The following is a 19,433-nucleotide window of genomic DNA, read 5'->3' on the forward strand; positions in this document are numbered from 1 at the left end:
AACCCCACGGAAATCTAATTAGCATAATACAAAAATGTACATGCACCTTTAAGGTAGAGATATTTGTTTTTGAAATGGATGCGTCTCATTCCACCGCATCCGCCTATGTCGCACTTCTGCATGATAAACTTGGATTAGCTAACAACGTGCCATGATTGACGGTTGCAGATCATGGGCCTCTGTACGCCGATGTTCAGTAGATATTCCATAAAAAATCTGCCGTTTCCAGCTACAATAGTCATTTACAACATTAACAATGTCGACACTGTATTTCTGATCAATTTGATGTTATTTTAATGGCCAAAAAAAAGTGTTTTCTATCAAAAACAAGAACATTTCTAAGTGACCCCAAACTTTTGAATGGTAGTGTACATGTCGGTTGTTTTGCTCTAGGACGCCCACAGGCCTCACAAGACTCGTCTAGATGAAAAATGAATGGAAGTATACTGTATATGGAGACTGATTAATGCCAAAAATACAGTGGCTTGCAAAAGTATTCACTCCCCTTGGCATTTTTCCAATTTTGTTGCATTACAACCTGGAATTAAAATTGATTTTTTTGGGGGGGGTTGTATTTTGAATTACACAACATACCTGCCACTTTGAATATTTATTGTGAAACAAACAAGAAATAAGACAAAAAAAAGAGAACTTGAGCTTGCAAAACTATTCAAAGTCAATACTTTGTAGAGCCACGTTTTGCAGCAATTACAGCTGCAAGTCTCTTGGGTTATGTCTCTATAAGCTTGGCACATCTAGCCACTGGGATTTTTTCCAATACATTTTTTCCAAGACATTGAAATGTTTCCCCTTAAACCACTCAAGTGTTAATTTAGCAGTATGCTTAGGGTCATTGTCCTGCTGGAAGGTGAACCTTTGTCCCAGTTTCAAATCGCTGGTAGACTGAAATAGGTTTCCCTCAAGAATATCCTTGTATTTAGCGCCATCCATCATTCCTTCAATTCTGACCAGTGTCCCAGTCTCTGCTGATGAAAAACATCCCCACAACATGATGCTGCCACCACCACGCTTCACTGTGGGGATGGTATTCTCGGGGTGATGAGAGGTGTTGGGTTTGCGCCAGACATAGCGTTTCCCTTGATGGCCAAAAAGCTACATTTTAGTCTCATCTGACCAGAGTACCTTCCATATATTTGGGCAGTCTCCCACATGCTTTTTGGCAAACACCAAACATGTTTGCTTATTTTTTTTCTTTGAGCAATGGCTTTTTTCTTGCCACTCTTCCGTAAAGCCCAGCTCCATAGAGTGTACCTCTTAAAGTGGTCCTATGGACAGATACTCCAATCTCCGCTGTGGAGCTTTGCAGCTCCTTCAGAGTTATCTGGGGCGGCAGGTAGCCTGGTGGCATTTCGCTACACAAGCATTTCGCTACACTCGCATTAACATCTGCTAACTATGTGTACGTGACCAATAAAAATGTATTTGATTTAGTGGTTAGAGCGTTGGACTAGTAACCGAAAGGTTGCAAGATCGAATCCCAGAGCTGACAAGGTAAAAATCTGTCGTTCTACTCCTGAACACGGAAGTTAACTCAGTGTTCCTAGGCCGTGTTCTTAACTGACTTGCCTAGTTAAATTAAGGTAAAATAAAAAACAAATAGATATCGTTGGTCTCTTTTTTGCCTCTCTGATAATGCCCTCCTTGCCTGGTCCGTGAGTTTTGGTGGGCGGCCCTCTCTTGGCAGGTTTTTTTAGTGGGCGGCCGTCTCTTGACAGGTTTGTTGTGGTGTCATATTCTTTTCATTTTTAAAATGGATTTAATTGTGCTCCGTGGGATGTTCAAAGTTTCTGATATTTTTTTATAACCCAACCCTGATCTGTACTTTTCCACAACTCTGTCCCAGAGCTGTTTGGAGAGCTCCTTGGTGTTCATGGTGCCGTTTGCTTGGTGGTGCCCCTTGCTTAGTGGTGTTGCAGACTCTGGGGCCTTTCAGAACAGGTGTATTTGTACTGAGATCATGTGACAGATCATGTGACACTTAGATTTCACACAGGTGTACTTTATTTAACTAATTATGTGACTTCTGAGGGTAATTGGTTGCACCGGATCTTATTTAGGGGCTTCATAGCAAACGGGGTGAATACATATGCACACACCAATTTTCCGCTTAGAATTTTTTTGAATTTTTTTAAATCAAGTAATTTTTTTCATTTCACTTCACCAATTTGGACTATTTTCTGTATGTCCATTACACGAAATCCAAATAAATATCTATTTATATTACAGTAATGCAACAAAATAGGAAAAACGCCAAGGAGGATGAATACTTTTGCAAGGCACTGTATGGGGTTAAATCCATGTAAAAAAATGTACATAACAAATGTTTCCTGATCTTTCTTATATATCTCAGATATGGGAGAGACACTTCAGAACAAATTTCCTTTTGGTATTTTTTGGGGACTATCTGTTGTTCCAAGCATTTGTATGAGTTATTAGCAGTAAGACCCCAATACATTTTTAAGACCCCAAAACATAAATATTTGTTGGATTCTTCAACGTGTCTTAAAATCATAAATGAAATACCTAATGATCCTTGGTATGACCCCCCTACCCGCTTAAACAGGGCGTAAGAGAGCAAAATAAGTTTTGCATTACAGGGTGAGCAAGACGTAAAACAAAATAGTACCAAAAAAAAGACAATACAATGTAAAAACCATAAAACAGATATAGCATAGTGATTTAAAAAGGAAGCTATAAAATAAAATGATTTCCATTAGATAAATAAACTATTAGGAGAATCAAAGTTCTTAAGATGTCATCTGCTCTCCACAGGATCTGGGGATATCGAAAGTGGGTCATATGAAGAGAATTCTCCAGGGAACTAAGGACCTGGCCAAGACCGCCATGGTTGACCTCTAACCCAGAAGTAGTTGGTGCCAGAGTGGAAGTGCCCTTCCACCACAGAGGAAGAGTTTGGGAGCTCCGCAGGGAGAGCTGAACGCCTGACATCTTGGGGTGGATGGATGGATTTGATCCTTTGATGGATTTAAGAAAGCTGTTGGTGAGAAATTGTCGAACGGGAATGTTTTAGTGAGGCTGTGTTTGGTGCCAAAATAGAAGACGGCAATCTACAGTTGTTGACAGTTCAAAGAAGGAAGCCATGGTTTTTCACCAAAAAATGCACATTTCTCTAATCATATTTTCATTCATGGCACAATCGGGTATGCAACTAATCCTCATTATAAGAGTTGGTTTGGTCATCTGGCCTCGTCGAGAAGGCCCAATCCAAGTAGCAACAAGGTGACTTCCATGAGTGTGCCCTAACAGTGTGCTGTGAGTGTGTACAGTTCAGCACAGTCACTATAATACCGTGCAGCTTTGTGATTGGTTTACTGACTCTTAGGCTGGCAGTAGAAGGCTACAGACGCAACGCTACAGTCTGCAATATCCTGCTTTTGCTGTTTACACCAGAGGAGATAGGCGTCGTCCCAAATAGCACCCTCTTCCCTATGCAGGGCACTACTTTTAAGTGGTGCACTATGTAGGGAATATGGTGTGATTACAGACGTGCCCTGGGAGAAGGAGATGCAATGTCACAACTTAAAGCTAGTGAAGGGAGGTCTCTGAAAACAGTGAGACATATGTTGCATGCTATGCTAGCTTGATTTGGGATATCAATTTTGAATTGCAAGATTAGTGTCTTGGGTCTTTTGTGTAAAAAATGACTTTAGTATTATTATGCCATTTGTTACTACTGAAAGCATTATTTTGGTATGAATCAACCTTTTTTGTTAATTATTTTTATTTATGTTTTTGTTTTTGCATGATTATTATGTGTCAAGGACCTGTGTCATGTGCCATATTTTATTCATTTTATTGTAAAAATGTGCTTCATTGGTAAGAGAACATCAAAATTTAAGACAAGTTATGAGATTAACTATTAGGAGTTATACTTTGTTTTCTGTTGATATGAAAATCAGTACCAAAGTCAATGTCCACTACACTTCCAGACATAAATGTTAACTTTGAAAGTAGTGAAAATAACATCATCATGTTTGGGATGAATATCAGTTACATATAGAGTGTTATAAATTGGATTCTAGAATTCTGGGAACTTTCAATAAATTCCCTGGTTTCCCAGAAATCTTGGTTGGAGGATCCGCATTTCCTGCTTCTTATCTTCTGAGTCTGGAAATCCTCCAACCGGGATTTCGGGAAAACCATGGAATTTATTTACATTTCCCGGAATTTTGCAACCCTAGTTGTAATCCAACAATTTCATATTTCTATGGAATGCTTGACAGGGACTTTTCCATGTTGCTATTTGCAAAGTTACATCCTCATATCACTAGATACAATTCATCGCAATCTCTAGCATTTAAACACTCAATATTTCACAGAGTAACACTATGGTAGTGGGAATAGGAGTTAAATGTTGATTTAAGTATAAGATTGAGCAGCTCATCTGCAACAGGAGAAAGTGCAGATTTAGTTGCTCAGTGTGACATGTAATGGTAATAGACACTTTTGTTAGGTTGGTGGCATTACAGGGTATACCTATATATGCGATGCTAAGTATGCATATACAATATATGCACTGAATATATACAATCTAAAGCAGTGTATGCATACACTGTTAGTAGCTTTTGTAGTCAAATGCCTTTGTAGATTACTGACATGACATACAGTGTCAACAGCTAACACGTTTTGATGACCATGTCTATTGATTTGCGCCATGAACACCAATTGTGGATTATTGATTTTGTTAAATAGGATAATCTGTCCTGTTTTTGATTAATGCTGTTGTATTCTAACGGAGGTGCAATATTATATTGGTTTTGGTAGTCTTTCTGACGTGATGTTTCGCTGTGGGGAAAACCCAAAGGGTTAACTGACCGACTTTTAAACGAAATAGCATTTATTACTAATTTCCTTTTCATTCAAAATTCTTCCAACAGCTCACTGGTTTTTAGTCTTGTTCCTCTGTGCTTCCAGGATGATTCTCAAAGCAGGTTGCAGCAAATAATAGACCGTGTTACTGACTATGTGAGACTGTTGAACGGGCAGACCTGACTGTTGTTCTGTGCTTTATGTATCTAAGAACCCTTGTATGTTCATTTACATCAGCTAAATACTTAGCATCAACTGTATGTTTATCATTGATCAGCCAAGTTATATTATCAATGATCCTATATCATCAAGCCTTCTTTTTTATAATTTTTTACCTCAGCAAAACTGGTCATATCAGAATTGTGGCTTGCTTAATTTCATAGGCCTCCTGAACCATAATATCTATTAACAAATGGAAATAGGAAGTTATACCATGTTTGCATGATAATTACATTTTGGCATATTTGGGATTAAGAAAGAAATTAATCCATACTAGTTAGTTACCAATTGTGTTCACTTATTTGGAGTAAGCACCAGAAAGTAGCATGTATCTTTTACTCCATAATTTTTAAGTATATAAAGGACTGTAAAATAAAGCATTACCACCCACCTCTCTTTTGGTGGCCTATCAAGAGAATTCACATTATCAAGAAGAATATAATTGTTGCTTATGCTCACAATCAAGTATAATTTAAAAAAAAAAACATGAAACCCAAAACACGAGGCCTTTTAATCCCCTAAAACATTAACCAATTTTGGTGAAAGAAGTTAGAATTTAGAATTATGCCAGGAGCATCTAAATCATACCTTAGTAAATAGTCTAGACAAAATAAATGGGTTTTATTGCCAGTATGATTGTTATGAAGAAACAAAACATAGCCCCAAACTAGCTAGGTTCCTAACCTAAGATATGAATGAAACATTCTGAACATTCAATCTTTTTTGAAATTCTAAGTATCCAAGCTACAGTTCTTCATCATCATTTATGTGTCTTGTTGTCTTTAGAGCCCCGTTTCCACTGGCACTTAACATTAGGGCCCAGTTAGGTCCAAATTCGAGCTGGCTCAAATGGAATTCTTAAATTCGAGCTGGGTCGAGGGAAACCCGGGCCTGAGCAGCCAAGTTTCACAACTGGTTAGAATTTGGGCTGGTGACGCCGTTACTATGCAAACACCAAGCTTATCAACGTTAGCTAGCTAGTCTGGGCTTGTTACTGTTAGCTAGCACATGGACAAGCAGTATTGCAGTAGTCAGACATGACACAAATTACCACCATAGCTGGATCCTTCATTCAATGTTGCACTACACAATACATTTTTATGAGAACAGTCAGCCCTCGAATGCTAGCTACCTAACGTTAGCTAGCAAATCAGAGTTGAACAAACTAGCTAGCTAATGTGAGCTAGCAGGAATTTAAGCTGGCTAGGTCATATTGACAATTAGCTAGATACATAATATCAAACCTATCATCTGGTTTGCTTGGTTAGCTAGCTAGCTAATAGCCAATGCCATGGCAAGCAAAGTAGGAATTAAGCCTGTTAGCTAGCCAGCTAATCTCAGCAAGCTAAATACATGGCTCTGAGTCTAGCTGGCACTGTCAGGAGTATGGGGTAACGTTAGTTACAACATGGTGAGGGTGAATTAAATTCTTTAAAATCTTGCTAGCTAGCTAGCTAGCAACATTAGCGAAGCCAGCTGCAGTCACATATTGGCTACCTAGCATGACATAATTTCATATTTCTTGGCCAGCCCAACCTGGGTTGACTTTATTTGCCAATGGAAACAATGCTTAAGTGGCTTAGGTATGGGCTGGTTTCACAGACATAGACAGATGAATTTTAAGTTCTAGCTGTTGTTCTCAGTGGTTTAACCTTGGAATACATAGTTCTGTATTTATATTAAAACCACATTTTCAGTAGTCTGAATTCAAGTGCAATCTAGGTAATTTATGTCTGCACAGCTGCAGGAAGTAGGAGTGCTGAGGGTGCTGCAGCACCATGTGAAATATCCAAAGTAAATATTAAAAAATATATATATATAGATATATGTATATTTTTTTTTCACAAAAGTAGTGCACTAGGCCCTTAGTACTCGTATTAGTGGACCGATCTAGCCGTCTGTAACACGGCCCAACATTGTTTTTCAGCATCGCCGCAGCACCCCCACCCCCAAACCACTTCCTGCGGCTATGTACTGTGTGTCTGTGTTTCAAGCTCTGTGTGATTTAATCTGAGCTGAGGTTCCTCACGGCAGGTCACACTCACGGCTTCAGTTCCCAGGCTGTATGTGTGTGTTGTCTATCTCTGTGTGTCTGTCTGAAGGGTGTCTGTCTGTCTCTGTGTGTCTGTCTGTCTGTCTGAAGGGTGTCTGCCTGGTTCTGTATGAGTGTGCTGTCTGTCTCTGTGTGTCTGTCTGAATGGGTGTCTGTCTGCCTCTGTATGAGTGTGTTGGACCCCAGAGAGAGAGAGCTTAAGTTCTCCAATTTAGGTAGAAGTTTCCCATGGGCACAGATCTTAGCTCAGCTTACCTCCCCCACTCCTAACCATAACCATTAGGAGGGGAAAACGTGAAACTGATCTTAGATCAGCAGCCATGGGCAACGTCATCCATCGCCACGTTTTCCAATGGTATGTATATATAATGCTGCGAACTGCCTGGTTTTCATAAACCAACCAAACCCTATGTGAGGAATCTTAAGATGGGGTAACCCGATAGTCTTTAACATGGTTAATAACATGGTGGAAGAGAAGTGAGATTCATTTGTTTACATTGTTTACAGTGGCACAGTTTTACTTGCTAAGGATAAAAATATATAAACTCAGCAAAAAAAAGAAACGTCCTCTCACTGTCAACTGCGTTTATTTTCAGCAAACATAACATATGTAAATGTTTGTATGAACATAACAAAATTCCACAACTGAGACATAAACTGAACAAGTTCCACAGATATGTGACTAACAGAAATGGAATAATGTGTCCCTGAACAAAGGGGGGGAGGGAGGGGGTCAAAAGTAACAGTCAGTATCTGGTGTGGCCACCAGCTGCATTAAGTACTGCAGTGCATCTCCTCCTCATGGACTGCAACAGATTTGCCTCCAACAAGGCACCTGCAAGTTCCCGGACATTTCTGGGGAGAATGGCCCTAGCCCTCACCCTCCGATCAAACAGGTCCCAGACGTGCTCAATGGCATTGAGATCCGAGCTCTTCGCTGGCCATGGCAGAACACCGACATTCCTGTCTTGCAGGAAATCACACACAGAATGAGCAGTATGGCTGGTGGCATTGTCATGCTGGAGGTTCATGTCAGGATGAGCCTGCAGGAAGGTTACCACATGAGGGAGGAGGATGTCTTCCCTGTAACGCGCAGCATTGAGATTGCCTGCAATGACAACAAGCTCAGTCCGATGATGCTGTGACACACCGCCCCGGACCTTGACGGACCCTCCACCTCCAAATCGATCCCGCTCCAGAGTACAGGGTTCGGTGTAATGCTCATTCCTTCGATGATAAACTCAAATCCGACTATCACTTCTGGTGAGACAAAACAGCGACTTGTCAGTGAAGAGCACTCTTTGCCAGTCCTGTCTGGTCCAGTGATGGTGGGTTTGTGCCCATAGGCGACGTTGTTGCCGGTGATGTCTGGTGAGGACCTGCCTTACAACAGGCCTACAAGCCCTCAGTCCAGCCTCTCTCAGCCTATTGCGGACAGTCTGGGCACTGATGGAGGGATTGTGCGTTTCTGGTGTAACTCGGGCAGTTGTTGTTGCCATCCTGTACCTGTCCCGCAGGTTTGATGTTTGGATGTACCGATCATGTGCAGGTGTTTTTACACGTGGTCTGCCACTGCAAGGACGATCAGCTGTCCGTCCTGTCTCCCTGTAGCGCTGTCTTATGCGTCTCACAGTACGGACATTGCAATTTATTGACCTGGCCACATCTGCACTACTCTTGCCTCCTTGCAGCATGCCTAAGGCACATTCACGCAGATGAGCAGGGACCCTGGGCATCTTTCTTTTTGTGTTTTTCAGAGTCAGTAGAAAGGCCTCTTTAGTGTTCTAAGTTTACATAACTGTGACCTTAATTGCCTACCGTCTGTAAGCTGTTAGTGTCTTAACGACCATTCCACAGCTGCATGTTCATTAATTGTTTATGGTTCATTGAACAAGCATGGGAAACAGTGTTTAAACCCTTTACAATGAAGATCTGTGAAGTTATTTGGATTTTTACGAATTATCTTTGAACGACAGGGTCCTGAAAAAGGGATATTTCTTTTTTTGCTGAGTTTATGTAAACAAAACGTGCATATTTATTGCCTAAGGTTAAACAACATGATGATGTAACTGTGTTTTCTTCTTTGGAATATAATGTTACAGTTTATCACTTGTGTTACTATCTGGATGCTTTTGGTAAAGTAGTTGGTCATTTTTATGACAACCAAACAGTGGAGTCTGGTCGGAGGAGCTATAGGAGGACCGGGTCATTGTAGTGTCTGGAATGGAATAAAAGGAACATAATAAAACGTGGTTTACATATGTTTGATGTGTTTAATTCCATTCCAGCCATTACAATGTGCCCGTCCTCCTATAGATCCTCCCACCAGCCTCTACTGCCACCAAGTGACTATTTTTTGTGCTTTTTTTATGGTTACAATGCATGGTTAACTATTTATTACAATATGGAAGTCGCTAAGATGTGTATTTTTGTATTCAGATTAAATAAATGGTTCAGATTTGTTGTACATTGTTAGGTGCCTTAAAAACAAGGCTATCTTCCTTCTTCAATAAAAACGAGTGCATACACAACGTGTCATGACATTCCTTCTTCAATAAAAATGAATGCGTACACAATATGTCATGATATTTATTTTTCTATAAAAACATTTACATTTTAGTCATTAAGCAGACGCTCTTATCCAGAGCGACTTACAGTAGTGAATGCATACATTTCATACATATTATATATTTTTTTCAGTGCTGGCCCCCCGTGGGAATCGAACCCACAACCCTGGCGTTGCAAACACTATGCTTTACCAACTGAGCTACAGGATGGATGAACTGCATTACCTTCAGATATTGTTTGTTGGTGGTATTGTTTGTTGGTGATATTGTTTGAACTCATTGTAATGTACGAAAGCAATGTAGAGAGGATAACCCATAGGCAGTACATGTTCTGCGGAAACATGTTCTTGTTTTTACTAATTAATTACTATCTGTTCCTGTATTGTAGTCCTGCATACAATACTGTGTAGTCAGACCTATACACAGATTTACAGTAGGCCCGTATGTTAAAAACAAAATCAGGGTGTGTTCAGTGGGAAGCAAGGATTTTTTTTTGTCATGGGGCAGAGATAAAATGTTGCTGTTTTAGAGCTAATATCCTGCTATTCTACACATTTTGACATGATGTGTCAATATAAGATCCCATGTGATCATGTTTTTGGAACACTTCACATGTGACAACATGGCACCTCCCTACAAGGTCTTACTGTAAGCAAGCCTGGTCCCAGGTCTGTTTGCCATTGCCATGTTTGCCATGACAATGACCATAGTAGTTGGCAAGACAACACAAACAGATCACAAACACACACACACACACACACACATGCAAGCACGTACACACACACGCACGCATGCACTCGCGCAATCAAGCACGCACGCACGCGCACACACACACACATACGCATTCTTGCAAATGTACACTAATTCCCACAGAACCGATTGAATTTTCTGTTTTCAAGTCTGAAAATATTTCCTACATACCATGTCATGTGACTGACCTTACCAACTGTAGCTGGCTCCTCAATCTCCTTATCTTCTGTCCTTATAAAATGGGATCCCACCTATCTAACCATATCTGTCATGTCTATTGGAATGAAGACCTCATGGGCCGGAAACCCCCATTCTGTCCAAGCTCCTAAGTCTCTCAGCGATGGGCCCCACGTCCTGAGCCTAGTAGCTGCAGAGGTGTATGTGAACTTCACCAGGACCAACTCTGCTCTCACCACTGATGACGGTGTAGTGATGCTTAGTGTTCTCAACCATCTGGGGCTACCCCTCACCATAGTGGCTAGCAGGGACGGCTACCTTCTGACCATAGTGGCTAGCAGGGATGGCTACCTTCTCACCATAGTGGCTAGCAGGGATGGCTACCTTCTGACCATAGTGGCTAGCAGGGATGGCTACCTTCTCACCTCGCTGCTCTGGAAAACCACCAGGATGCCAAGTAAATGTGTGTGTGTGTGTGTGTGTGTGTGTGTGTGTGTGTGTGTGTGTGTGTGTGTGTGTGTGTGTGTGTGTGTGTGTGTGTGTGTGTGTGTGTGTGTGTGTGTGTGTGTGTGTGTGTGTGTGTGTGTGTGGCACCTACTGTCCGTGGAGCCTTTTCATTACACTAGCACAGCTGTTGAGTTATAATATGAGGGCTCCATCTAGTGCCTCATTTTAACAACTACACACAGTGACAGTGTAGAGACCAATGGTGTGTATAAACCTTAGATGACTGACAGGGGGGTGCTGTATGGAAGCTACCTTACAGCCATCTTGACACTCCTCCTCCATTGTAACAAATATTTTGGAAGCTATGGAAATGCACTTATAAATGTCTACATTCCTTTTTTTATTCTCTTACAGAAACCTTAACACAGACTTTCAAATCAAAGCAAATCAAAGTTTATTTGTCACGTGCGCTGAATACAACAGTGAAATGCTTACTTACAGGCTCTAACCAATAGTGCAAAAAATGTATTAGGTGAACAATAGGTAAGTAAATAAATAAAACAACAGTAAAAAGACAGGCTATATACAGTAGCGTGGCTATAAAGTAGCGAGGCTACATACAGACACCGGTTAGTCAGGCTGATTGAGGTAGTATGTACATGTAGATATGGTTAAAGTGACTATGCATATATGATGGGCAGAGAGTAGCAGTAGCATAAAAGAGGGGTTGGCGGGTGGTGGGTGGGACACAATGCAGATAGCCCGGTTAGCCAATGTGCGGGAGCAGTGGTTGGTCGGCCCAATTGAGGTAGTATGTACATGAATGTATAGTTAACCTCTCTGGGCCAGTGGGACGCTTGCGTCCCACCCTAATCAACAGCCAGTGGAATCGCGTCACGCTAAATGCAAAACCTCATAAATGCTATAACTTCAATTTCTCAAACATATGACTATTTTACACCGTTTTATAGATAGATACACCTCTCCTGAATCGAACCACGTTGTCCGATTTCAAAAAGGCTTTACAGCAAAAGCAAAACATTAGATTAGGGACTATGCATATATGATAAACAGAGAGTAGCAGCAGCGTAAATAAAGGGGTTGGGGGGGCACACAATGCAAAGAGTCTGGGTAGCCATTTGATTACCTGTTCAGGAGTCTTATGGTTTGGGGGTAAAAACGTTTGAGAAGCCTTTTTGTCCTAGACTTGGCACTCCGGTACCGCTTGCCATGCGGTAGTAGAGAGAACAGTCTATGACTGGGGTGGCTGGGGTCTTTGACAATTTTTAGGGCCTTCCTCCGACACGGCCTGGTGTAGAGGTCCTGGATGGCAGGCAGCTTAGCCCCAGTGATGTACTGGGCCGTACGCACTACCCTCTGTAGTGCCTTGCGGTCAAAGGCCGAGCAATTACCGTACCAGGCAGTGATGCAACCAGTCAGGATGCTCTCGATGTTGCAGCTTTATATTGTATTATGTGAACAAAACATTCAAAAAATATATAAACCATTCAAAAGTTTTGGGTCACTTGGAAATGTCCTTGTTTTAGAAAGAAAAGCACATTTTTGTCCATTAAAATAACATCACATTGATCAGAAATACAGTGTGGACATGGTTAACCTCTCTGGGAAATATGGGACGCTAGCGTCCCACCCGCGGGACACACTATTCAACAGCCAGTGAAATAGCAGGGCGCCAAATTCAAAACAAAAATCTCAAAATTCAAATTTCTCAAACATACAACTATTTTACACCATTTTAAAGATGAACTTCTCTTTAATCCAACCACATTGTCCGATTTCAAAAAGGCTTTATGGCGAAAGCATAGCTTCAGATTATGTTAGGACAGCGCCGAGGCAAGAAAAACCACACAGCCATTTTCCAAGCAAGGAAAGGCGTCACAAAAACCAGAAATACAGCTTCTGTATTATAGTTACACTTCTCCTTAATGCAACCGCTGTGTCAGATTTCAAAAAAACTTTACAGCGAAAGCACACTTTGCAATACTCTGAGTACAGCGCTCAGAGACGAAACCAAACCCGCCATTCTGTGGAGTCAACAAAACTCAGAAATAACATAATAAATATTCACTTACCTTTGATTATCTTCATCGGAATGTACTCCCAGGAATCCCAGTTCCCCAATAAATGTTAATTTGTTTCGATAAAGTCCATATATATGTCCAAATACCTCCTTTTTGTTCGCTTTCGTTAGAGTACTCCAAATGCACTGTGCTCGCGCAGTTAAGTTCTGACGAAAAGTCAAAAAAGTTATATTACATTTCGTAGAAACATGTCAAACAATGTATAGGATCAATCTTTAGGATGTTTTTATCATAAATCTTCCATAATATTCCAACCGGACGATTCCTTTGTCTTCAAAAAAGAAAAGGAACACAGCTAACTCTCACAGGAGTGCGCGCCACTGAGCTCATGTAATTTTCTCAGTCATCTACTTCCAGGAGCTCTTATTCTCTCCCCATTCACAGTAGAAGCATGAAACAACGTTCTAAAGACTGTTGACATCTAGTGGAAGCCTTAGGAAGTGAAAAATTAACCCTAAGTCACTGTATACTGGATAGGGAATCACTTGAAAAACTACAAACCTCAGATTTCCACACTTCCTGGTTGGATTTTTCTCAGGTTTTTGCCTGTCATATGAGTTCTGTTATATTCACAGACATCATTCAAACAGTGTTAGAAACTTCAGAGTGTTTTCTATTCAAATCTACTAATAATATGCATGTCATAGCTTCTGGGCCCGAGTAGCAGGCAGTTTAATTTGGGCATATTCATCTGAATTTCCTAATACTGCCCCCGTCACTAAAAAGTTAATGTTGTAAATGACTACTGTAGCTGTAAATGGCAGATTTTTTATAGAATATCTACAGCCCATTATCAGCAACCATCACTCCTGTGTTCCAATGGGACGTTGTGTTAGCTAATCCAAGTTTATCATTTTAACAAACACGCCCCCATAAAGAAAATTAGAAAAACAGGTTCAGCCCTGGTTCGACTCTGATCATGCAGAGTTAATCCACCTCAAGAACTGCGTTTGGCGAAAGGCTCTGCACACGCATATTTAGGGTGACTGGATTTCATTCAGGCAAATGAGAAATAAGTGCACTGGCTATCCGGAAGCCAAAGTTAGTTACTTTAAGGAGCAGTTCTCTCTCTCTGTGGGTCTAACCCCAAGAAGTTCTGGAAAACGATTAAAGACCTGGAGAATAAACCCTCCTCCTCACAGCTGCCCATGTCCCATAATGTTGATGATGTGGTTGTTACTGACAAGAAGCACATGGCTGAGCTCTTTAGTCACTACTTCATTAAGTCAGGATTCCTATTTGACTCAGCCATGCCTCCTTGCCCGTTCAACATTTCCTCATCTCCCACCCCTTCTAATGTGACTTGCCCCGATGCTCCTCCCTCTTTTCACCTGCCCTGCAACAAAGTTTCTCCCTGCAGGCAGTCACTGAGTACGAGATACTAAAAGAGCTCCTTAAACTTGACTCCCCAAAAACATCTGGGTTAGATGATTTAGACCCTTTCTTCTTTAAGTGTTCAAAATAAATATATAATGAGCACTCAACCCGCTGCACTTTGGTCCACTTACTACGACGACTGTTACAACAATAAGTAAGCTGTTTTGATTATGTTGATCTTGTTTCTGGACATTCTCTACATTTGTATGAGAGGTTGTTGCTTAACCCGGTTTACAATTTTAACTTCCAAGAAGAAGAGGTTAAATACATTTAATTAATATCCATAGACATATACACTTAAAGAGTTGGACTTTTACACACATCAAAGTAAAAATACATAGTTACTACAGTAATTACCTCAACTTCTGCAATGAAGATGTTGAGTTCTACTAGTATGTGGAAATCTAGCATACTCCACCAACAAATTCAAGGTAGTAAAGTTTTCTCAAGGTGGCCATTTCAGCAGTATGTTGTGAGTATAATTTTTTTATTTAACCTTTATGCACCTAACAGGTTGGAAAATGCACCCCAAAAAAGAAAGTGTCTGAACTAGACCAATATGTTTTTCTGAAACTTAAACATGTCCTTTTGCTGATAGAATACTACAAAATTAAAAATATATACTCCCCCCTTCCTGAGCCAGGAAGAACATCTATTACTAAAGTGAAAGTGAATCATTTGTCAACCTCTGAAAGTTTCTGCCTGCCACGTTTGAAAGCTGTGTCGACTGTTAGAATCAACACCATCAAAGTTTGCAGTTTATTCCACATCCTGTACTGAGACATGGCTAATCGTGAAGTAAGTTATTTTCCTTCTTCTGTGTCCTCGTGGGAAGCTATTTTCCTCTTCTGCGTCCTAGTAGTAAGCTATTTTCCTCTTCTGCGTCCTAGTTGTAAGTTATTTTCCTTCTTCTGCGTCCTAGTTGTAAGCTATTTTCCTCTTCTGCGTCCTAGTAGTAAGCTATTTTCCTCTTCTGTGTCCTCGTGGGAAGCTATTTTCCTCTTCTGCGTCCTAGCAGTAAGTTATTTTCCTTCTTCTGCGTCCTAGTTGTAAGCTATTTTCCCTCTTCTGTGTCTTCATAGTAAGCTATTTTCCTCTTCTGCGTCCTAGTAGTAAGTTATTTTCCTCTTCAGCGTCTGTAACTAAAAGGAAGTCAAAGGGCTAGTTCACCCAAATCACTATATTACTTAATCTGTAAGTAGTTTAGAGACAGCAATCCATGCTTTGGTTTTGTGTACATGGTCACAGTCTCTTTGTATCATTTGTGAGCCAAAACTAATGAAAGTCAATATCCTCAATATGAGTAGTTGATGCTCTTCATGTCCAAATCATTTTAAAGTACCATTGTAATACTACAACATACTAGTAACATTGCTTGAGCAACAGTAGACAAAACATTTTAGACACTTGATGATAATTTGGACATAATATTGGAGATATTGACCTGCTTTGTTTTTGGGACACAAATCCTAAAAAGAGAATTTGGCTAGGTACACAAAACCAAAGCATGGATTGTTTTCTTACATTGTCCATAAACTGCTTACAAGGTAATCACCTTGTAATTTGGACTTAAACCTGTGTGTTGTACATGGCCCAGAGCTTTGGCGGGGACAGGTACTCAAAGTAACAGAAGGTCAATTACTATCAGACTATAAATAATATTTCACAGCTGAAACATATCCTTTTTTATTGTTATTTTAGGTCTCTGGAATGGATATTATAATAACAAATAAGATGAAACTCATTGACTGGCTTCGAGTAGATCCAACGTACATTCTTCAACATCTGCATTGTAAAGGCATTATCAAAGAAAGGGAGAGATCAAAGCCTTATGAGTGTCCCAGAGCCGGAGAATAAAGTCATCAAACTGCTTGATAAGATCATTGGCAAAAAGGAAAAAATATGTCTCCAGTTCCTTGATACTCTCAAAGAACTTGATGTGAATGAAGTCTACCCGGAACTTCAGCAGTGGATAACCACCTTAGACTTACCAGGTACTATGATCTTACATATTACTTCAATCTGTACTCAGAGCTTTACATGGAAAGTGGAAATGGGCATGACGTAAAGTCATATTTAAAAGCCTCCTGTAATGAAGTCTTTATTGGCCCTATGACTGATCTTCTATTGTTATCTCCAGCTCAACAGGATAACTTCCCTCAGCATTGGGATACCAAGCCAGCCACCACTTCTGTCCGCCTCCACCTTATCCATCCAGGAAGCTCAGAGTATAATGAAGTCCAAGGCCTGTTTCGGAATACTTGTCCAGACAAGGAAATTGAAAAAGTACCTATTTTCCAAAAGTGACTTCCTAAGTACTGTGCAGCTGTATGTAAATCAAGGTATTGGAGGTTATTGAATGTCTTGCCAATGAATGTAATATTAGTTTTGTCTCCTTCCCTTAGATTGAAAGGGTCCAGAACCCAAACTTGTGGAAAAGCTTCCAGATCAAGAAACAAGACATCAATGACAGGAATGATGGCATTCTCAATGAGAGACGTCTTTTCCATGCAACCAGTCACACAACCATAGCTCACATCAACGACCACGGGTTCAATCGGAGCTACGCTGGAAAAAATGGTAAGATATGCCAATGGATAAACTCCAAACCAGAAAAGTCTTGCCCCAAGTAGAACTTTATCTCACTTTTCAATAATCCTTATATTTAACTTGTGTTTCTCTCTTCTATGTTAATAGTGTCATAACTGTGTCATAATCTTTCTGCAGATGCACTGTATGGAAATGGCACCTACTTTGCAGTCAATGCCAGCTACTCTGCTGATGATGAATTCTCCAAGCCGGATGGTGAAGGGAGGAAGTTGATGTACTTGTGTCGTGTTCTGACTGGACACTTCACAAAGGGAGAACCAGGGATGATAGAACCTCCATTTAAAGACGGTTCAGTGATTCGGCGCTACGATAGTACGACAAACGACCCATCTAATCCAACAGAGTTCGTAGTCTTCCACGACTGTCAGGCATATCCAGAGTACTTGATCACTTTCTTAAGGGTCTAGAGCAACTGTTATCACTCAAAACCACTCTTGGAAATCCATTGTTAAAATCTAGTTTTGAGACCAGCAAAAATAACCAAAAGAAGTTCCCATTTTCCTTGAATGTCTTGCTTACATTGCTAAATCATTAAGCTTCAACTTTTCCTACACACGCACATTAGTACATTAATCTTATAATCACTCGGTTATACATTTTCAGGGTGAAATCATTTAGTCAAAACTTTAATCATATCATTTCCATTACAGTTGTGTTTTGTGTGAATGTGTAGAATACGTAAATGTAACCCAAACACAGTTCCATTGTGATAATTGCATTGTTACTGTATCTGTGTTTCATATCATAAACACGTCTCACCCTGCAAGAGAAATAATTTCAGGAAGATGAAGCCACCATTTGAATTAAACCTGTTAGACCACCAAAACATCATTGATGGTTAAGGGCTTGTAAGTAAGCATTTCACTGTAAGGTCCACACTTGTTGTATTTGGCACATGTGACAAATACAATTTAATTTGATTTTGATTTGATTTGTATTACACATAGATCTACTGAACATTATTCATAATAACGTAAGAAAGTAAGAAAGAAGAAAGAAAGCAGGAGACATTTGCTTGGTGAATACTTGTGTATTCTCCATGTAATGGTACACTGTAGGGTCATATTGTACCTGCAAATGCTTACTGTCAATGTCAGCTTACAAAGGCTCCAGGTTTGGTCCCTCCAGGTACTCCCATCCATGCATACCTTGGAGATGAAGTGAATAGATGTTTAATAGCTGTGTTGAACGACTACAGAACCACAATGGCTCACACATCAACAGCTCCTCCATTTACAAAGTCAAATATATTACAGCTAGGCAGCTGCTATTGATCCTGACCATTAGTTGTTTTATCTGTACTGGCAAACCCTGCATTTTTTTGAATAGTTGATTTTCGCTGTAGTAAGGTGAATTAAATAGACACACTGATATCAGTCCGTTAAAATACAACTTGAGCTCTTGTTGTGGTGTGTATGGTTTTAAACCACTAGAGGTCCATAGAGTCAAAGGTCTGCTTTGTATTTCATAAACAAAACAAAACAGGTTAGAAATTCATGAGATCTTGTTGTTAAAAGCGTTTTTTAATTGTGATCGAAACGAAGACTTATAGTGTGGACACATCCTTTCAATGACCAATGATGACCCTTTGAATAATGACCCTGTATTCAGAAAATGTACTGTGTGAAATAACTGTCCTGGTGCTCAGAGTCTCAAAAACATGAGATCCATTGTCAATAAAATTGAAATACATTTTAAAATAAAACAATGGACACAGAGGAATTAGTGTAAAGTAGGTACTACCTTTGTGTAATTACCTAGTAATTCTCTAGTTTAAAGCCTGTATATGTGATATATGTAAGGGATGAATGCAGACGCTCTGTACATTATCTGGAAATGATGGACGATGTGGTAGGGACGACACGCTGCCTAGTATAAAGTCTATGTGTGTGTTATTATTGTGTGACTCATCCTCTATCAAACATCACCTCCACTGATATAACAGGAGTCAGCTTTTATGACCAAATGCTGTCTCGTCTTTCAGCTTCAAGTCTGCCCCTGCGTGTTCCTCTGAATTGAAGGGGGAATTCGGTTCTTATGTGTCAATATTGAATGTCAAGAGGCTGCAGTGTAATACTGTAGATTAGATCTGTAAGGAATTTAACAACGATTTGTCAGGTGAATTGATTTGCCAGGGTTTACTCTGCTAGATGGTATTTTGCTATTTTCTCATTCCTGACTGGGAAGGAAAGAAGGAGTCAAATCCAGAATAGTGTGATTGAGATTGCATGTGAGTTCACAGGAATGGGGGGGGGGGGGGGGGGTCCACCACACCATGAG

At 40.3% G+C, this 19,433-nt stretch overlaps 2 protein-coding genes across 6 annotated transcripts in view; both read left to right on the forward strand.

The window, feature by feature from the left end:
* Positions 1-9,699, forward strand: part of LOC106586831 (diacylglycerol kinase eta) — a 159,743-nt gene extending 150,044 nt beyond the window's left edge. For all 5 annotated transcript variants that reach the window (XM_082969173.1, XM_014174538.3, XM_082969174.1 and 2 more), the window contains one exon: positions 2,794-9,699. In XM_082969173.1, coding sequence (XP_082825299.1) covers positions 2,794-2,880 — 87 coding nt within the window. In that variant the 3' untranslated portion in view covers positions 2,881-9,699. The remainder of the gene's footprint in view (positions 1-2,793) is intronic.
* Positions 9,700-14,885: 5,186 nt separating this feature from the next.
* On the forward strand, positions 14,886-18,079 carry LOC106586807 (protein mono-ADP-ribosyltransferase PARP15-like). The gene is made up of 5 exons (XM_014174475.3): positions 14,886-15,341; positions 16,245-16,537; positions 16,684-16,829; positions 16,949-17,123; positions 17,271-18,079. Exons 2-5 carry the CDS (start codon positions 16,375-16,377, stop codon positions 17,558-17,560), a joined length of 774 nt encoding a protein of 257 aa, XP_014029950.1. The 5' UTR covers positions 14,886-15,341; positions 16,245-16,374; the 3' UTR covers positions 17,561-18,079.
* Positions 18,080-19,433: the final 1,354 nt, after the last annotated feature.

Source organism: Salmo salar, chromosome 25 (assembly GCF_965601325.2).
Source record: "Salmo salar chromosome 25, fSalSal1, whole genome shotgun sequence".
Lineage (NCBI taxonomy): Eukaryota > Metazoa > Chordata > Actinopteri > Salmoniformes > Salmonidae > Salmo > Salmo salar.